The 18,963-nt window shown below is 36.4% G+C and overlaps 1 protein-coding gene across 1 annotated transcript in view; it reads left to right on the top strand.

Moving 5' to 3' along the window:
• The window catches only part of LOC134540769 (mitogen-activated protein kinase kinase kinase 12), a 271,532-nt gene that overhangs the window by 74,356 nt on the left and 178,213 nt on the right, over window positions 1-18,963 (top strand). The window contains exon 2 of the mRNA XM_063383683.1: window positions 18,386-18,496. Coding sequence (XP_063239753.1) covers window positions 18,386-18,496 — 111 coding nt within the window. The remainder of the gene's footprint in view (window positions 1-18,385; window positions 18,497-18,963) is intronic.

The raw sequence follows: 18,963 nt of genomic DNA, 5'->3' as shown, positions 1-18,963 counted from the left end.
GGAAGGTCTGGTTTTCGATAACACATGTCTTGTCGGGTTACTCTGCATTTCTCTTGTCATTGCATTCGCGTCCACCTCATTTACATTATTCTTAGAGTATTCTTTGCACATATATATTTTATAGTACTGTTTATTTACAAATATTTAACTGGATTGTGGATATAAAATTAACAATTTTTAGTTGCTTTTAGGTTACTTGGCATACATCTTATTTTCAACCAAATAATAATAGTTGTATAACAATTAAATGAACTAAATATACCGTGGGATATAACTTTGCAAGGCATTTATTGGGGGATAAGTTTTACAGATTTTGCAGTTCCAACACTTATAAGCACAGCACAAAATACGAATAATTACACAAAACTGTAAAGCTGGTTTTTAAACAAAATACATAAGTTACAATAGTTTACCTCGCGGTTACATACAAATTGATAATTTACATAAAAATATTACAAGTTATCAAAGCTATTATGTTGTTTCATTACGTAGCATATAAAAGTACTAGCTGCAGTACCCGGCGTTGCCCGGGCTAAACACATGGAGCTTTATTTTCTGCGAGTTAAAGCAAACTGGATAGCGCTATATGTCAGTGTGTTGGACATAGAGAAATGTCACACAATTACTGTTTGTATGTTTATGACCTATGATTTTTTGTTTACCCATGACGATCGGTTATTTCTTATTTATTATTAACTAGCTGCAGTACCCGGCTTTGCCCGGGCTGAACACCGGGTGATATATTGTCCGCGAGTTACAGCAAAATGGATAGCGATATGTCCAGTGTTTTGGACATTAAGAAATGACACATAATTACTGTTTGTGTATCTGTGACCTATGATTTTCTGTTTACCCAGGGCGATCGGTTGAAAGGTTTAGAAGTTGATGCGCTACAGCGCCATCTAGCGGCGAGTTACAAAAAAAATGGATAGCATAAAAACCTTCTTCATGATAAAAACACTTCGATATGCCAACTTTCATGGCGATCGGTCAAACGGTGTAAGAGTTTATCGACGTCATACATACCAAAATCCAATTATATATATTCTTATATTTCGAAATTTTGGGGCTTTCACTTTTGCGAAAAGTGGATGTTCAGGACCTCGAATGGTTTGGAACACTCCATCTCGAAAGAAATGATATTTGAAATTCCTGAAATTGTCGAAATTTTGGTGCTTTGTCCCCAGAGGGGGAGGGGTGATTTTGAGGACCCTGAATGGCTGGGAAACAATAAAAATCGAAAGAATGATATTTGAAATTTTTTAAATTTTGGGGTTTTGACCCCTGAGGGGGGGGGTGATGTTGAGGACCCCGAATGGCTCGTAAACACTCCAAATCGAAAAAGAATAGGTTTTTGGAAATTTTGGGAATTTTTTTTAATTATTGGGTCTTTGACTCCTTGTGGGGGGAGGGTAGTTTGAGGACCCCGAATGGCTCGGAAACACTCCATATAGTAAAAAAAAAAGTATTCTTAAATTTAAGAAATTTTTCGAAATTTTGGGGTTTTGCATTCCCCCAATCCCCTTACCACAAATTTGTTGGAGAACACGTCTTTGGGTGAACGTTCCGCCATCCCCCGGACACTTTAGTTAGTAATGACTTAATTTTAATACAATTTCCTTCAATTTTTCGAAATTTTGTGGCTTTCAATTTTGAGAAAAGGGAGGGGGGGGGGAGGGTGGAGGTTCAGAACCTCAAATGGTTCGGAACACTCCATCTCGAAAGAAATGATATTTGAAAATCCTGAAATGTTTGAGATTTTGGGGCTTTGTCCCCAGAGGGGGAGGGGTTATTTTGAGGACCCTGAATGGCAGGGAAACACTTAAAATCGAAAGAGAATGATTTTTGAAATTTTCTAGATTTTGGGGCTTTGACCCCTGGAAAGGGGGGGGGGGGTGATGTTGAAGACCCCGAATGGCTCGTAAACACTCCAAACCGAAAGAGAATAGGTTTTCGAAAGTTTGGGAAATTTTTTTTATTATTGGGTCTTTGACTCCTTGTGGGGGGAGGGTAGTTTGAGGACCCTGAATGGCTCGGAAACACTCCAAATACTAAAAAAAAGTATACTTAAATTTAAGAAATTTTTGAAATTTTTCGTAATTTTGGAGTTTTGCACTTCCCCCCCCCCCTCCCACAAAATTGGGTGCGAAGTCGACTTTGGGTAAAAGTTACACCATGCCCCGGACACTTTAGTTCGTAATGACTTAATTTTAATACAATTTTCTCCAATTTTTCGAAATTTTGTGGCTTTCACTTCTGAGAAAAGGGAGGGGGGGGGGGGGGGGGTGGAGGTTCAGGACCTCGAATGTTTCGGAACACTCCATCTCGAAAGAATATATATTTGAAATTCCTAAAATTATCGAAATTTTGGGGCTTTTTCCCAGAGGGGGGCGGGGGATTCTAGGACCCAGAATGGCTCGAAAACGCTTAAAATCGAAAGAGAAAGATTTTTAAAAATTTTAAACTTTCGAAATTATGGGGCTTTAACCACCTGGGGGGGGGGGGGGTGATGTTGTGGACCCCGAATGGCTCGGAAACACTCCAAATCGAAAGAGATATAAAGGAAAACTTATTACCTACCTATGAATAATTTTCTAAATAAATTAATAAATAACTCTATGTTTAAGAATTTACGTACATACATAATATTAAACTTCAAACTATATACACAAAAAAAAAACTAAGGATGTTTGTGAAACTATTTTTTATTTGTCATAATGTTTAAAGCATTTGTAGGATTTGTTGATATGTAAAACTGTGGTGGCCATATTCCGCTTATCCAAAGGAGTATAGAAATTAATAGAGATATCACTCCCTGTACACACCACAAATCTTTGAATTAAGTAAAAAAAAAAACATAGTCCAAAATGAAACAAAAAGTATAAATAACAACTAATTTGTCAAAAAAATTTATTCAACTGGAATGACAATGTTAACATCCACCTGAAATTTAATAGAAGTAGGTAGTGAAGTAATTACTCTTTATTCTGCTGGCCCCTAGTTGTGGTAGCCACTGTAATAAAACCTCCTTGCTCTGTATTATATGGTGTTCAACTCGCTCTAATTATTGATGTGTTCTCTCATGGGGTTCTTGGCGCCTACCCTCGTCGCAGTAAATACCAGGAACGCTGCTGCTGGATGGTCTGCCCAGACTGATAGTCCAGCTAGCACGTCACTGCCCTGTGTTACTGTCCAGAGAGTAATTATAAAAAGGAAATTTAGTAGTGTTGTGTGAATAGTGGAAAATTTGCATATAAATGAAATAATAATAACTGAAAAACATCTGATTTTAATGGGTTCTTGAATATGGGTGTGAAGTTACTGTTATCATGTAATTAAGCGAGAACAACCAAGGTGTCAAACCTAGGTGTCGGTAATTAGATGCAAATTACGTCACTTGAACACATTGAATGCCATGCCGGGTCTAGCTATACGTTGTCGGCGGCTTGAGGCTCTCTTCACAGGACCTCCAGGTGGTCTGCTGCTACACTGGAACACGGGATGCTGTAAGCTGTAATTGACGAACTACCGAAGCTCTGAGGTCGCCGGGTATCTGCTGAAGACTCGACTTCCCTCTCGTCCTGGAAAGTCTGGTTTAATCTGGATCGGTCTCACCAATCGTCGTGGCCGATCGCAGCTGGCGCTGCCCTCAGATGTCTGGAACCACTACGGGACGAAAACGGGACCGACGCGGAAGTTGGCACTCGATGTCGCCGATACTCCCTATCTAGGACTTATCTAGTCCAGATACAATTCTCTCAACTCGTAGAGCGGAGAATTCTAAGTAGGACACGATCGCGGATGACGCGAATCTTCTATTTCTCGGGCGGCAACCAAGGCTTTGGTTCGCCCCAGCCCGAGAAACGTCTTCCCGCTGCAAGATGGCGATGGCGTCTCCCTTCTTCTTCCTCCTTATAACTATTTACTTTCAGTCCCTAGCAACCAAGGAGCTATAGCTATCAGCAAACAGAATAAGCTGCATAGTGAAATAAAAACTTGGATGTTAGAGTGTAAGAGAATCGAACTAAGACCAAATGAATAAAGTTTCAAAAGAATAATTTCTTAGAAGACCCTGAAGTTAAAAATGTGTTGTCTATGGCAATAAGATGTGTCATATCTGTTATACCTTGGTTGTCCTCTTTACAATAAAACAATTAAATACATAATATTCGCTCATGGAATATACAATTAATATTACAATAATAATAAAAATAATAATAATCTAACTGTAAACAGTTGGACTGGTTACAGAAGGTAAGAATATATATATATATATATATATATATATATATATATAAGAAAATAAATGAAATTAAAACATACATAAATAAAATTATCTCACACTCAACCAAACATAATGTTTAATATGAAATGAAGGAAGATGGCAATTACACGTAACTATTCTAATTAATAAAAAAAATCGACCTACATGAAATAGTAAAATTCAAATTTTTCAACAATATATTACATAATTGATTAATATTTCTGGTCTTCGGTCTCAGTAGCCCTAAGACTCTTGACGCTCAGCATATTAATTATAAACACTAAACCAAACTCCTTGCAAATAAGTTATAAGTAGGTACTGTAAAAAAAAAAATAATTTAAATTGTAATATAAAAAAACGTTATTGAAAATTGAAACAAATATGGCGACACTACAAACTGTCAAGATATTTTTTTTTCTTACTCTCTACTTAGTTCCTTACAATAGCAAATCGTAATGTAATGGCTTGAAAACTATTGCTCGGCAGACATAGAGGAATGACACTTAACAGTTTGTATATCTATGACACACGTTACATAAAATTAAGATATATTTTTTTAACCCGTTTAAAATTTTTTTTTTTAGACAAAAGATAGCCTATGTCCATCCCCAGGATATAATCTATCTCCTTGCCAAATTTCATTACGATCCGTTCAGCTGTTCAGCCGGGAAAAGGTAACAAACAGACAGACAGACAGAGTTACTTTCGCATTTATAATATTAGTAAGGATTATAAATTATTAAGACCATTAATCGAAATAAGAACTATCATATCTCTCAAGTTGGAAAAATTACACATAAATGCCAATTTTCATTGAAATCGGTTGACTTGGTGAAGAGTTCACTGGAAACAAACATCAGGACACTGGATTTATATATATTAAGATCTCTTGTTTGTATCCCATTTCCCATTTAACACTAAAATGTATTTTATAAATAATGTATCACAAATATAACATATGTATATTTCATGAATAGTAGTTACTGAAGTAAAACGGTTTTTCCTTTATTACAAAATAAAATACACAATATAAACTATTCATAACGTAATTTATTCTTGCTTTGAGCATTCTCAGATGTAGTTTCTGCAATTGGCGTACTTTCTTCAGTCTTTGTGCTTTCCTTTAACCTTAAATCAAGGTAAAAAACACCTGTTTTTATTAATAACATTGCCTGAAGCTATACACTGAAAACGACCCATGAATACTATAAATAATTTGTGTACTTACTTATTTTTCTCTCTCCAATTTGCTATATTTTTACCTCTATTCCGTTTTCTTCGCACAGACAAATGCAATTTACCACGAGCATTACCTTTTAAAAAAAGTGCGTTTGTTTTCGCCATTTATAAATGAACATCCATTTATATATCCCGAGCTAACACAGCGACAGCAAGGAAAACTAAATCCGACTGCCTCGCAGTGCCACCCCACCCCTTTCGGTCTTTATCGTGGGACTGAGAAGTGTCGCCTATCGCGAGGGACTCAGAGCAATATCGGTCTAACGCACAATATCAGTCGCACATGTTACGCTTCAAGCTGCTGGAATTTCTAGTAGCTATTTATCCCACTCTTAAGGGGCCCATGTGTGTTAGTGATGCAGGATAATAAGTGCGACGCTCGCTGGTGATTCTAGCGCGGTGTCTCCTCTGGACTGGCGCGCAGTCTTCTCGTTGTCACATTATAACTGTGAAATTTGAGCGGTGGCCGTAACATTATATGGTGGAGAAATGAAGATAAAGTTGTAATGCAAGTCCCTTAAGTGCTTTCAAGAATCTGTACCGGTTGTTTTACGCCTAAAAATTACTCTGAAAACGTGCGTTTTAGCCATTTTAACTCGTATAAAAATACGGTTTAAAAACTGAATCCGAAATAAAAAGTACTTTTCGGCCCTCAGGCAACTCTTAAATGCTTTTCGTAAGCAGACCTCACTCAGATATCTTGATTAGTTTTGAAATAGCTTTGTTTTTCCTGAAGCTCTGCACACCGTATGTGTGTCCGGGTAGGCGGAGCCCTTAATCGTTTAAGTATTGCCTTAGTCTGGGGCGTCATCAGATGCACTCGGATACTACTTCCATGGCGGTTCGGATCCTTAAGAGGCCGTGTCAGTAAATGTTTATTTCCAAAATTCTGCTCTAAATCTCTCTCTTTTAACAGTGAGATTTAGTGGCTTTTTCAACCGAAGGAACTGTAGCCGCAGCGCGTGAAAATGCCACTATACCCTCATCACAGGATTAGTGGGAAGGTTGACAGCTCCAGCTTACTCGACGAAAAATGTAGCTGGTTCCTCGAAAATCTGAGAGGATGACAATCTGACCGGCGGCTCACTAGGAAATTGCGGATGCAGGGATTCAGAGTCAAGAAACCTCACATTTACAACTGTAGTATCAGTCGTATCTAAAAATTTTAATACTTTAAACGTATCGGAATCCATTAATCTTAAAACATGTGGTAATTATTCTTTATCTAAATGTAATATTCTGTGAAAAATAATGTTAGTTGACATTAAAAAGAATACGAAATTCATCATGTAATGCTATAAAAGGATAATAACATAAATTCATATGCTTAGATATTGCATATACATTGCACACAATCTAAATACAATCTCACTTAAGTCAGACTAACTAATTTTTTACAATGCACCATCATACTTAGGTAGGGGAACCTCTTATGGATGTTGTTTCAAAGATTTAATATTTACAAACATCACTATTTATCTTATTATGGTATGTATCTTTATGAATACGAATTTACAAAAAAAAAATATTGAATTGATTACATTACACTTTAACATTACACAAGACTAAAACACTAACAAAACTTAATTTTATATATTGCTTTAGCATATTAGACGACGAAATAACTCACAAGACTAACATTAAAAGGGCTGCATTACAAATTTACTTTAAGAGGTGAAAATATCCTTTAAAGATATTTCATTACCTCATTGATTACATAATACTGCCGTTAATGTGATCGTAGATATAAAGTATTGAAATATATATTCCATTAGGTTTATGTAAATATTTAGAAAACGTCATTGCTTATAGATGCTCATTATTTAAATAATAAAGAATCTTTTACTTTAATGTACTGAACAAACAAAATATTTATAAGTTAATAAGAATAAGCTTAGTTGAGTAACATCTTCAATTTGTATTGAATTCAATGTACATATCGAAAATCATGTAAAATGAATGCAACTGATTGAATTAAATATATATTTGATCTTGTGAAACGGCCATAATGGTGATGTAGATAATTATAGATGCTCACATGCATCGTGAGAGTCCGTATAAAGCCTATTACAATTCTATAAGTATACATTAAAATGCTTTTAAAATAGACATGTGTGATAATATTAAAACTTGTTTAAGTAAGATCATCACAAAAAAAATGAAAATCCTTCAACAGTAAGTTATGTTTTATAAGATTTTAACAGAACACACATACAATAAGAGAATACTAATCATGCCACATAATTTAACACAAAATACACATTCCAGTAGGCGCTACATAAAAATAACTTTTATTTTTATGCTGATAACTCTGCATTGTTTTATATATATCATTATTTCTAACTTTTAATATTCTCTACACATTAACTGAAATTACTTATTTACAGAGTCTTAGCAAATGTTGGTCTGTACCACATACAGTTCGTACGATATCTCTACGTAAAACACATATAGTTCATTATTATTAATTTCAATTATATTTCCATCAACATAATTAAATTAGTATAGGGCCTAGGTTGGTCACTGTTAATTTATTGAGTACTTCTGAAGTATTTTAATTGTGAGTTAACATACATACCAAATGCCATTCTTCCAGTAAAGTTGCAAAGAAGACAACAAGATAATATAAGTATGTATGTAGTACCATATTTTAAACCCCTATTAAATGAATAATAACTAAATATCTTTTCTGGACTATTAAGTAATATTTTTATTACTGTTATTTGTAACTGAAATAAAATGACAACTAACAAATTAGTAAAATATATAATTAAGTGCGATATAGTGTGACATTTGTACTTGTACGGCAAACGAATATAATAAAATGTCTATGACAATGTTAACTTTTCTCATTATTATGGAAAGAAACAAAATGGGCAGATAAGCATATTTTACGCTGACATTTAAAAATGCTCAATTCAAAATGAACATTCCCTAGCAAGAAAATTTATTTTGTATCACCACAAGAAATCAAACTGTGGCGTAGCCTAATTCATAACATCCTTCGTACAGATTTCTTGGTCTGCTTTTCTACGCAAAAAGTTTTCGTTTTCTCCTCTTTTTCTTTAATAGCTTGAAGGATGTAAATTGGGTTCCTAATGGGCATCGAGCGGGAATGCCTGGGATCTACTAATTCAGGAAGCATACAATCCATATACACAGGGGCGTAGCCAGGGGGGGGGTTTAGGGGTTCTAACCCCCCCCTTAGCACCAAATCTTTAATTAATTTCTTACTCATCACTCAAACAAATTTCATATTAAAATTAATAAAATTTTTACCATTACAATATTTAAATTTAAGCACCGAAAACTGCTAAAATAGCACTATTTTACACCTTAAAATCCAAATTTTTCCGGGGGAGGACCCCCGGACCCCCCGCTTTAATACGGGGGGAGGGGGGCCATGCTTCTTAACACCCCCCATACGCAAATCCTGGCTACGCCACTGCATATACATAAGTTTTTCTTTCATCTGACAATTCCAGAAATTATAGTCTCGATAAATTTTTCTATTTTTGAGCCCAATGGAGTCCACAGACAAAAAATACCATACAATTCCCTGGTAACATGAAGCTGACCCTGAACTTGATAGTAATAAGCATGCTTCTTGTTGATAACATCAACATGTGTTTTATCGTTTACATTCCAGAATGTGAATTTTCTAGATAGTATAGCATCGTCAGGAGAAATTTCTTTTGCTGACGATGGACACTTAACTTCAACAAGGCCATCAGAGTCAACAGTTCCATCCGGGGTTGCACCTAAATATGAAAGTTCTGGGTCTACAAATAGTCCACATGGTTTGATTTTGACTGAAAGTATTTTCTCAAGTTCTTGAATGGCGTTCATTTCATTTTCTCTTCCCCACAACATGGCATCGGTGTCGAAATCATGCACATCAGTTTATGTCTATATTCATTTTTAAAATTTAATTTGAAATTTCTTATAACTTGATGCTTGACGTAATATAATTTTCTTGTTTAGTGATTAAGTACCTGCTGTTAACATAATTCTTGTAAAAACTATATATCCAATTTATTCTTTGATATTTTAGATATTTGGGATGCAGATTATTTCAATAGAATTTTGCAATTAACACTTGTGACCGTGTCTGGTCACAAGACGTTAAATTAAATTTCCACCACCAAACATTTAAGGACATGAAGAAGCTTACCTTCTATTGTTGACGTGTAGGAATAAACTGACCTCTTGTGACGTCACGACTCATAGATAAGCTACGGCTGTGTGCGGCAGAAGACAGTGCGCTTTCAACAAAATACCATAGACAAAGTGGAGACTTCATTCCTACACAACATCGAATTCAGTGTTACCAACTCCGGATTTAGCAAGAAGAAGAATAAATCCCGGAAATTGGTTGTTTATCGATTATGTGAACTGGTATGAAGATCTTTCTAGAACATTCGAAAATCATCTCTACTAATCCCGAGATTGGAGGGGCAATAGGAGGAAAAGGGGGGGGGGGGGTGAGAAATGGGTATATAAGCCCGGGATTTTGATCAGTTAGGCAGGGAGCAGCAGGACCATCACCAACATCATCATGAGGCATTAGAGAGAGAGAGATTGACAGAAGGCAAGGTGTTTTGGAGAGCTAAGTATGGGTGTTGTAATTATTTGTTATGATATGGCCAGTAGAGTTTAAAGTTTTGATAATGATGAAAACAACTGTGAGTAGTAACCATTGGACTTGTGTTTTGTGCGAATATGATGCACCTGTGTAAGCTTAGTGTTGCTTTAGGTGTTCATAATGTGGATTGGCACTTGGTCAATTTTTGTTGCACCTCCTTCGCTTTTTGCTTGTTGTGGGCGGCCATATTGCTTTCAATAAGTAATTGATTTTAGCTCTCCAAAGACCTTTTCCTTGCGAGTTGATTAATGATTTGTTTATGTTTGGTTTAAAGTCATTAAGCATTTAAATGTACCTTGTAATAAAAGTACTCTTCTAGCCTAGAGTTTTGAAACCAAAGAAAGTATTAAAGTCAGGAATATTTATTGTGTGTAAAGTATAAAATATTTGTTATTTATGAGATCTAACTATTTTTGTATTATTTATGAGATATCTCTAGTCAATTATAAAACATTTGTGATATATTTATGAGATCTAACTATTTTTGTACTATTTGTGAGATATTAAGATTAACAATAAATCTTGAAAATATATTTCCTGTGTTCGGTCAATGTTTTTGCCACCTTACATTTTTCAGCATAGGTTTTGATGTTCACTTTGATTTTGAATTTTAATATGCAGGTTAGGCCCCATCTGGGCAAGTTTTTACCTTGTGGGAAGTAACAGGGATTTTGTGCTTGCAGTGGGAGTTGGGACTCTGATGGGGCCCGGCCTCACACTGTAAATATATATATTTAATATGGTTATTTTGTCAAACATCATTTGCACTATATGTGATTCAGGATTACCACTACATTCCATAATTAAAGACAGTGATTAATTATGGAAAACACTGACTACTCGATAATTTAAACTCAGTATTTACAAACATTATATTTTATTTTCGTAATTGACTGTTGTGCTGAATGTGACTAATTCATTCGCCATGCCACTGCAATATTATTGAAAACACACGATTAGCCTTCAAACAAAATAGTCTTCACGAATGCTTCTGCAGACGTAGCATGACAATCAGCGTTTTGGAAGCTGTCGGATGTAATTTAGCAATATACCAGTCATACTCTTACAATAAATAAATTTTGTATCTTACATTTCATCATATAGTTTAGTTGTGATACGATGAGACGTTTCAAAAATCATTGAAACTGTTACACGACTAGTACTTTTTGCTGTCAATGATACAGTTTCCTGAGTTTTAGGATTTTGTTAATAAAAATAGGAAAATTTATAGCACATATCATATCTATTCATTTCGATGTACAACAAAACGTTTGTGATATATATGTTGAAAGTAAAAGACAAAATTATTTTTTTATGGGGAACAAGGTGGCACATTCGCATTTTGGATGTGATAGTGATCTCAACATAGAAATTTTGAAGCTATTCACCACGTAGTGTTTTTTTGTTTCAATGTAAGGAAATATAATAAATGAGATGTCGGAATTCATCCATTAAAATAATTGCACCATGTCAAATAGTTACAATTACAATCCCTGCTTCAGAATTATCGGAAATTATACAATCTGCGTGCACATCATCACTGTTTATACTGTTATTTAAGATTCATCATTGGGCCAAATAAAATTTTCAATTTGATCATTCAGTATGTTCAACAAAATAAATGCTAAATCAACGAAATAAAAAAATTAAATCTCACTTCAAACACTCACACACTAGGATGACACTCCTAATTGTGTCAGTGACAATAAAATAAGAGGCAGTACACATATTATATTTTCTTTGTTGCCTGTTGTTCCTATGTTCCTAACCTTGTTTCTTAGCCATTTCATTAACTTCAAATATAACATGATAAAACTGCAATTAAAACACCATAAGAGTCTAAACTAATTTAACATTGGATTATTGTGGGCAAGGGAATATGTAAAGTAATTTCTCATGATAATAAACCTAGAGGGTAAAACTATTCTCAGCACTGGCATTCTGCACACGACATTACATTATGGATATTGCTTTTAATTTAATTTGTACAAGTTTTGGGCGATCTCTTGACTATCTTTAATGTTCGTAGCTGATGTTGACAATTTACTATCTATTAATGTTAATATGATAAAAAAACTTACTTAAATTTTTCCTTGCATCTCCATTTCTGCAAACTTTCCCCTCTGTTTTTCTTTCTTCTAGTTGAAATAAACACCCCACTCTTGCTTGATAAACGACGGTTTTTCCCTGTATAAAAAAACACCATGATTTTATTTATTCCCGATGACAAGCAAAAAAGTTGTATGGTCGCGAATAATACATTCGTATGGCGTCACATCAGCGGAATATTCCCTTAGCATAAATGTGTCAAGACTGTGGCACTTGTGGAGAAGTAAACCTTCCCTCGAACACAAAAACAAATGAACGAACAACTTTTTTTTTTTATGGGATGTGCAGTCGGAGACCCCTTATGGGGTGGTTGAAGGGTGACGGGGCCATTGAAGGGTCGGGGAGGGGGGGGTGAAGGGTGACAGGTCGGTCGCCAGACCAGGTAGTAAGAGTTCAGGGGCTGAGGATAGAAAAGGCCTATCTCCAAATTATTAAGTATAAATGTTGTCATGTAATAGTTAAAGACTTGATTACACCCAGGTTTATAAACCCATCATGATCATGAAGACACTGATCGGAAGGTAATGTGCAATACATTTGAATGGCGTTTTCAGTTTTTGCTAAATAATTATAAATATAAGTAAAATTTCAATGTATCTGGACAAATCAAAATATTGATAATATCATTTTCATCACAGAAATAATATATGATATGATAACTAAATTTGAAAAAAGCGGTTATGTTAAATGTATTGTATACTTTCAGTAGGCAAAATTTCCGGCCCCTACCTCTTATAGACTTTGAGAAAAACTGCCTTTTAAAATAACATTGATATAGATAGGAGCACAAATTTGTGACACGGCCTCTTAAGAGGCCACTCCAGTGTTTCAGGGGCACTACGCAACCCACGTTAACCTCATAAGATTCAATGCTATTTTCATTTTGCTTATAACTAATTAACTAATATAGATTTCGAAATGATGCTTGCTTGATATGTAAGACAACGATGCTCTTATCAAAGCCCCTTTCTTCAAAAACGTGCTTAAATTATGGTTTTATACTAATCTTTTCTAATATGCATAAGTGTATTGTCTTGGTTTGAACCATAATTTATGCACGTTTTTGAAGAAAGGGGCTTTGATAAGACCATCGTTGTCTTACATATCAAGCAAGCATCATTTCGAAATCTATAATAGCTAATTAGTTATAAGCAAAATAAAAATAGCATTGAATCTTATGAGATTAACGCGGGTTGCGTAGTGCCCCTGAAACACTGGAGTGGCCTCTTAAACACTCTACTGACACGGATCTGCCCTTCACAGCATCAGTCGTCGGATGCTCCTACTGTTCCTAGCTTCGAACCGGAGACCCCCAGCGTGCGCGATCCGAGTGCAGTTCATCCTCAGTTATTGGGTATGCAGTCCACTATACGTGTTATATCTAGATAACGGAAAAATTCGCGGATTTAACTCGTCATACGCTAAAATTTAAATAACTATAACTTGTGCTGTTTTTTCAATTGGTTCACTTTTAATATGAAATGTGGCCCAGTTAGAGACCCCCAATCATAGAAATATCAAATCATAAGTAGGGCCATGCATTATTTCGTGAAAACGATTTTGAGACTAGCTGAAAGTTAAGGCACTGTAGCATCGTCTTGTGTTTCGTGATTGGGTGAGTTTCTTTCAGCGGCAGGTTTCGACTTGTTTACATACATGTGTGTGTGTGTGTAGCCTTTAGCATGATTTCCAGAAAATATGCATTTAAAAAAAATAAAAAAATAAACATTTTTCCGAATTACGGGCTACGAAGTTGATTAACTTCACTAAACAGCAGCCAATAAACAAAGGATGAATGCATGAGTCTACAATGTAACTGTGGAGTCTGCCCTAGAGTTCAATGAACTAGCGAATTTTTTTCATTCTTTTTTAAACTAGAATCGCCTATAAATTTTAAAGCTTTTATAGAATGATCATTGGTCGATAACAAGGTCACCTCTTTTGGCATTACACTTCATCTCCTTGTTTGGCTCAGGAACTTTAAGTGCGTGCCAGGAGCACTGCAGTGCGATCATCAACGCACGGCAGATGTATACAGTACACTCCCGATTATCCGCGAAATTAAGTGGCAGGGCTAACGCGGATAGTGAAAATCGCGGATAATCCGCAAAAGAGCCGAAAATGGGAAACAAAAAAGGAAACATTAATTTCAACTTAAAAATTTATGTATAGTAAAAGTTACAATTAACAGTAATTTTTTTTGAATAATGATAGAAATTTTTGTATTTTACTGAATAATTAACATACAATACATTTCAGTAATGTAAAAATAAAAGTGCTCGGTACTTACTTCGTAACAAGGATACAATTTAGAGAAGGCCTGTGGCGTTTTACTGTAAACTGCACACAATACGCTCGTCAGTAGATTTCAAATTTGCTCACTTGTAATAAAATACAGATTCACACATGTGCTGTATTTTTTCGTAGCATGCGCGGATCATCCGCCCGCGGATAATAGGGAGTTTACTGTATTTTCTTCGAGTCTACTTTGCTACTCAATGAATACGCTAAATAAACGTAGCTCTAACAATTATTTTTTGGGAGAACTCTGAGCTTCCACAGTGGAAGTCATCTCATACATCAGCAGCCAATTATCATGTGACGTTTGCCCCGAGTATGTAGAGAAATTAATGTATCTTCAAAACTGTAAATCTCAGGACAATTGCAAAATATGAGTTATCTAACTGGATTAGTAGTTTTTAATACAAGTGTGTTCCTCTTATGTTTTGAAAACCAGCCTTTTTTTAAATTTCAAATTAATGTGAAATTAAAAACCATCTGTTTCTTAATTAATTAAACTTAAGAGAAACATTCAATGAATCAACCGTAAATTTGATTCAAAGATCTTAAACACGATAAAATGTTAATATTTATTCTCCTGCTCGTAATCAGTTAAATATTATTTCAAAATTTAATCAAATTTAGTGGTTTTATATTAGACCCTCGGCATTAGTTTAGTACAATTGATGGAAATGTTAGGGCAAGTGTACCGAATATGAGACCTCTTTTTAAAAATATTTATATTTTGTTATTAAAACCACTATTGGTAGATTTATTTATATTAGATGATATATTATGTAATGCACTTTTACTTCAAAACAGGATTTAGCACTGGTATTAAAACAGAAAGTAATTAAACTAAGAAATTAAAAAAATGCGAAATTTTATGAAAACAAAAACGTGTTCCTAATATGAGACATCCCCTACATTATGTTCCAAATTCCATATTTGATATAATTTAGTCACTTTTTGCACTTTTGTTTGTCACACATAGGACACACAAAACATGGATCAGCTCCGCAATCTCCATGAGCCCTCCCATAGCACTTGAGGCACTGCCGCCATTTCTCGCCATATTTGCAGCATAACAAACACTCTGCATCATCATCACTTTCAGATTCATCACTTTCATTTGAACTGTCATGCAGCGAAATATTTTCGTCACTGGAGTCCTCAGAATCTACGGCGATGAATGATTTGGTAGTTATCCGTAATTTGTCCGTGTTGCGAGATCTGGTTTGTATAGGTGTAGCTTCGTTTCCTTTCTGTTTTCCAAGATCCAATTTCTTACGAGCTTCAGCATTTTTCTTTCTTACGACATTTTCATCCAAGCTTGTTTTCTATGGCAATGATGTGATAACATTAGCACTGCCACATCTACTGGATGTTTCTTTTGAAGGAAAATTTGGTAGTGGTGAATTATCTACAGGTCTGATAAAGGGCCTAACTGCACTGCTGCAACATGGCTGATCTGTCTGCATCGAAGTTTCTCTTGGGTGGCTCTGGTCTTCTCTACAAATGGCTGTATCTGAATTCTCTTGAGCTCCATTTTCTTCTTTAGTTTCTTGGACATTTAATGATTCAGAGAAAGCACCAAATTCATAATCACGAAATATGTTTCGGTTAAATGGAAACAGCCATGTTTTATTAAAATAATAACAGAGATTTCCATTGTTGCTGCTCTTTGGTATGCAGCACTGAAAAGTTTAGCCACTGTAAAGTTTGTAACAACATGATTTGGGTTTGGCGCAGCCAGTCTTCTACTTCTTGAGCATAGTATGTCTTGAGAGGGAACATAAAACCTACGTCCAACGGCTGCATCTTATGAGATGAGTGTGGAGGTAAGCAGATGATCGAAACGTGGCTTTCCCTGGCCTTCTCAGCAGGGCCTACATATCTATGTTATATTACAAAATTTTAAGATATTTTATATAAAAATAAACTTATTAGTTACTGTTCTTACAGCGACAGTATTATTTTAAATCTAAATCACCTAATATGAGACCCTTAATCCTAATATGAGACCCTATCTCAAATTAGGACATGTAAGTGGTCTCATATTAGGCACTTTATAATGGCCGCTACAAAACACAACAACAAGGCTGAAATTTTAAACTGTCATAGTTCCTTATTTATACACGTGAAAGCTTACTTCACTGCTCATACGAGAGTATGAATGGATAATTAATATAAATGTACCTCTATGTTGATAATAAAGCTGCAAGATGCCACTCACGAAAACTCAAAATGAAGAATATCGTATAAACTGTTATTCTGGATCTCGCGCGCGTCAGATAAAAGTCTCACTCTATCCGTGGTCGAGAAATGGAGGCTGCTGGTAGTTCCAAGAGCAACTGATAGGTAGAAGCTCTTACTTGTCAAGATAACCAAGGGTCTCATATTAAGGCCGGGTCTCATATTTGGGTCACCTACCCTACAGTTCAAACTGTGTTTGGTGCTGGAAAATAATTTATGGCCAGTTTGAATTGTGTGCTGTTTAGTGTAATATGTTATTTTTTATCTTGCAAGATTGATTACAGGAATGATTTTCCACAAAAAAATCTGATCGCTCATTAGACTGCAAAAAGGTACACTTGGAATCATTCACTTTTAATTGGCAGCCTTTGCAAGAGAAACTATTCCCCTGTTTGGCTGGGCCAATCAGGACAGTTTTGATTCCGCACTTGGTTGACTATGGTTGGTGTGCTGAGAGTAGACACGTACCTGAACTAAACCCAGCCAACCACGAAACTCAGGCAATTCCATAAATACAGACCAGAAAAATTCGCGGTTTCGATGGCCTTCAGGATAGACTACCAATTATTGGTTGAGATGCGTCCTGATGAACAGTAAGCCAATAGCAAAATCATCGCCGAATGAATCCGCGAATTTTTCCGGTCTCTAGCCGTAAAGTTTCAACACACAGGTGGTTTGGAAATCTATTCGCAAAAAAATACATAGTCGCAACTACCTGCCAATCTGCATAAAATTTTATTGGATAATGTTTATAAACTTATCTTAAGTAATGCGAACCTGTTGGTTATGGAAAAAAGAAGATAAATTTGCATGAAAAACATGTGTATAACGTTCCTCGGATAATTTTCCGACACTGATCCTACGTCCTATGATCATCTCGACCACACTACCCTTACCCTTCCACCACAGCAGTTTTATCTTAAAGCTCGGTCTCACATTTCATGTTGAATTTTTTAAGAGCTATTTCTGAAAATTTTAAATCGATACCTCTCTTGCATTTGTTGTTGCGCCACAAATAGTTTCAAAAATATATTCACTAAGAAGTGTAATCATGGCCCATGGGTGTAAAAAAATGTGTAGCAAGTCTTCGTATGTAATTTGTGATCACTTGCACGACGTTTTACACCCGTGATATTACGCTAAGTGAGACCTGAAAAATTCGCGGGTTCATTTCGTGTTATGCTAAAATTCAAATAATTATACCTTAGTGCTGCTTCTGTCATTGGTTCACTGTTAATCTGGAGGACTGAGGGCCAATTAGAGACACTCAATCAATAGAAGTGTCGAATCACAGGCCACCCATTCGAGATGACTCACAAGTCAGCAGCCAATGAACAGTTGGCATTTGCCCGAGTGTGTATAGGATATTGGAGTCTTTATTGGAGGTCATCGAACCCGCGATTTTTTCCTGTCTCTAATTATCAGTTGAAGCTATTTTTGGCTGAAAAACAAATGTAAGAGAGGTACCGGATTAAATTTTGTAGAAGTAGCTCTTTCGAAAAGTATTACGAGAATAAAGGTCATAATGGTGTGTGAGACCGAGGATGGAAGGAGTGTACTCGGAGCGTGACAGATGCGTCCTGTGGTTGCAGGACGATGCACACCCCCGTGGGCACCATGGACGCCTCCCTGCGCACCCACGAGGTGGTGGACATCCCCGCCGAGATGTGCTCCAGCAAGGAGGACCAGGACTTCGCCAACGGGTACGTGACTCGCGCCCTGCCGCAACCTCGGGGACCGGGGCTGCCGCGAGGGGTCGACGTGTCTCTGCAGGTTGCGGTGAAGGGTGGACGTCTCTCTGCAGTTTGCGGTGAAGGGTCGACGTCTCTGCAGTTTGCGGTGAAGGGTCGACGTCTCTCTGCAGTTTGCGGTGAAGGGTCGACGTCTCTCTGCAGTTTGCGGTGAAGGGTCGACGTCTCTCTGCAGTTTGCGGTGATGGGTCGACTTTTCTGCAGTTTGCGGTGAAGGGTCGACGTCTCTCTGCAGTTTGCGGTGAAGGGTCGACGTCTCTCTGCAGTTTGCGGTGATGGGTCGACTTTTCTGCAGTTTGCGGTGAAGGGTCGACGTCTCTCTGCAGTTTGCGGTGAAGGGTCGACGTCTCTGCAGTTTGCGGTGAAGGGTCGACTTCTCTCTGCAGAATGGGGCGATGGGTCGACGTCTCTCTACAGTT

Source organism: Bacillus rossius, chromosome 17, assembly GCF_032445375.1.
Source record: "Bacillus rossius redtenbacheri isolate Brsri chromosome 17, Brsri_v3, whole genome shotgun sequence".
NCBI lineage: Eukaryota > Metazoa > Arthropoda > Insecta > Phasmatodea > Bacillidae > Bacillus > Bacillus rossius.
This window is presented reverse-complemented; position numbering and strand designations above follow the sequence as displayed.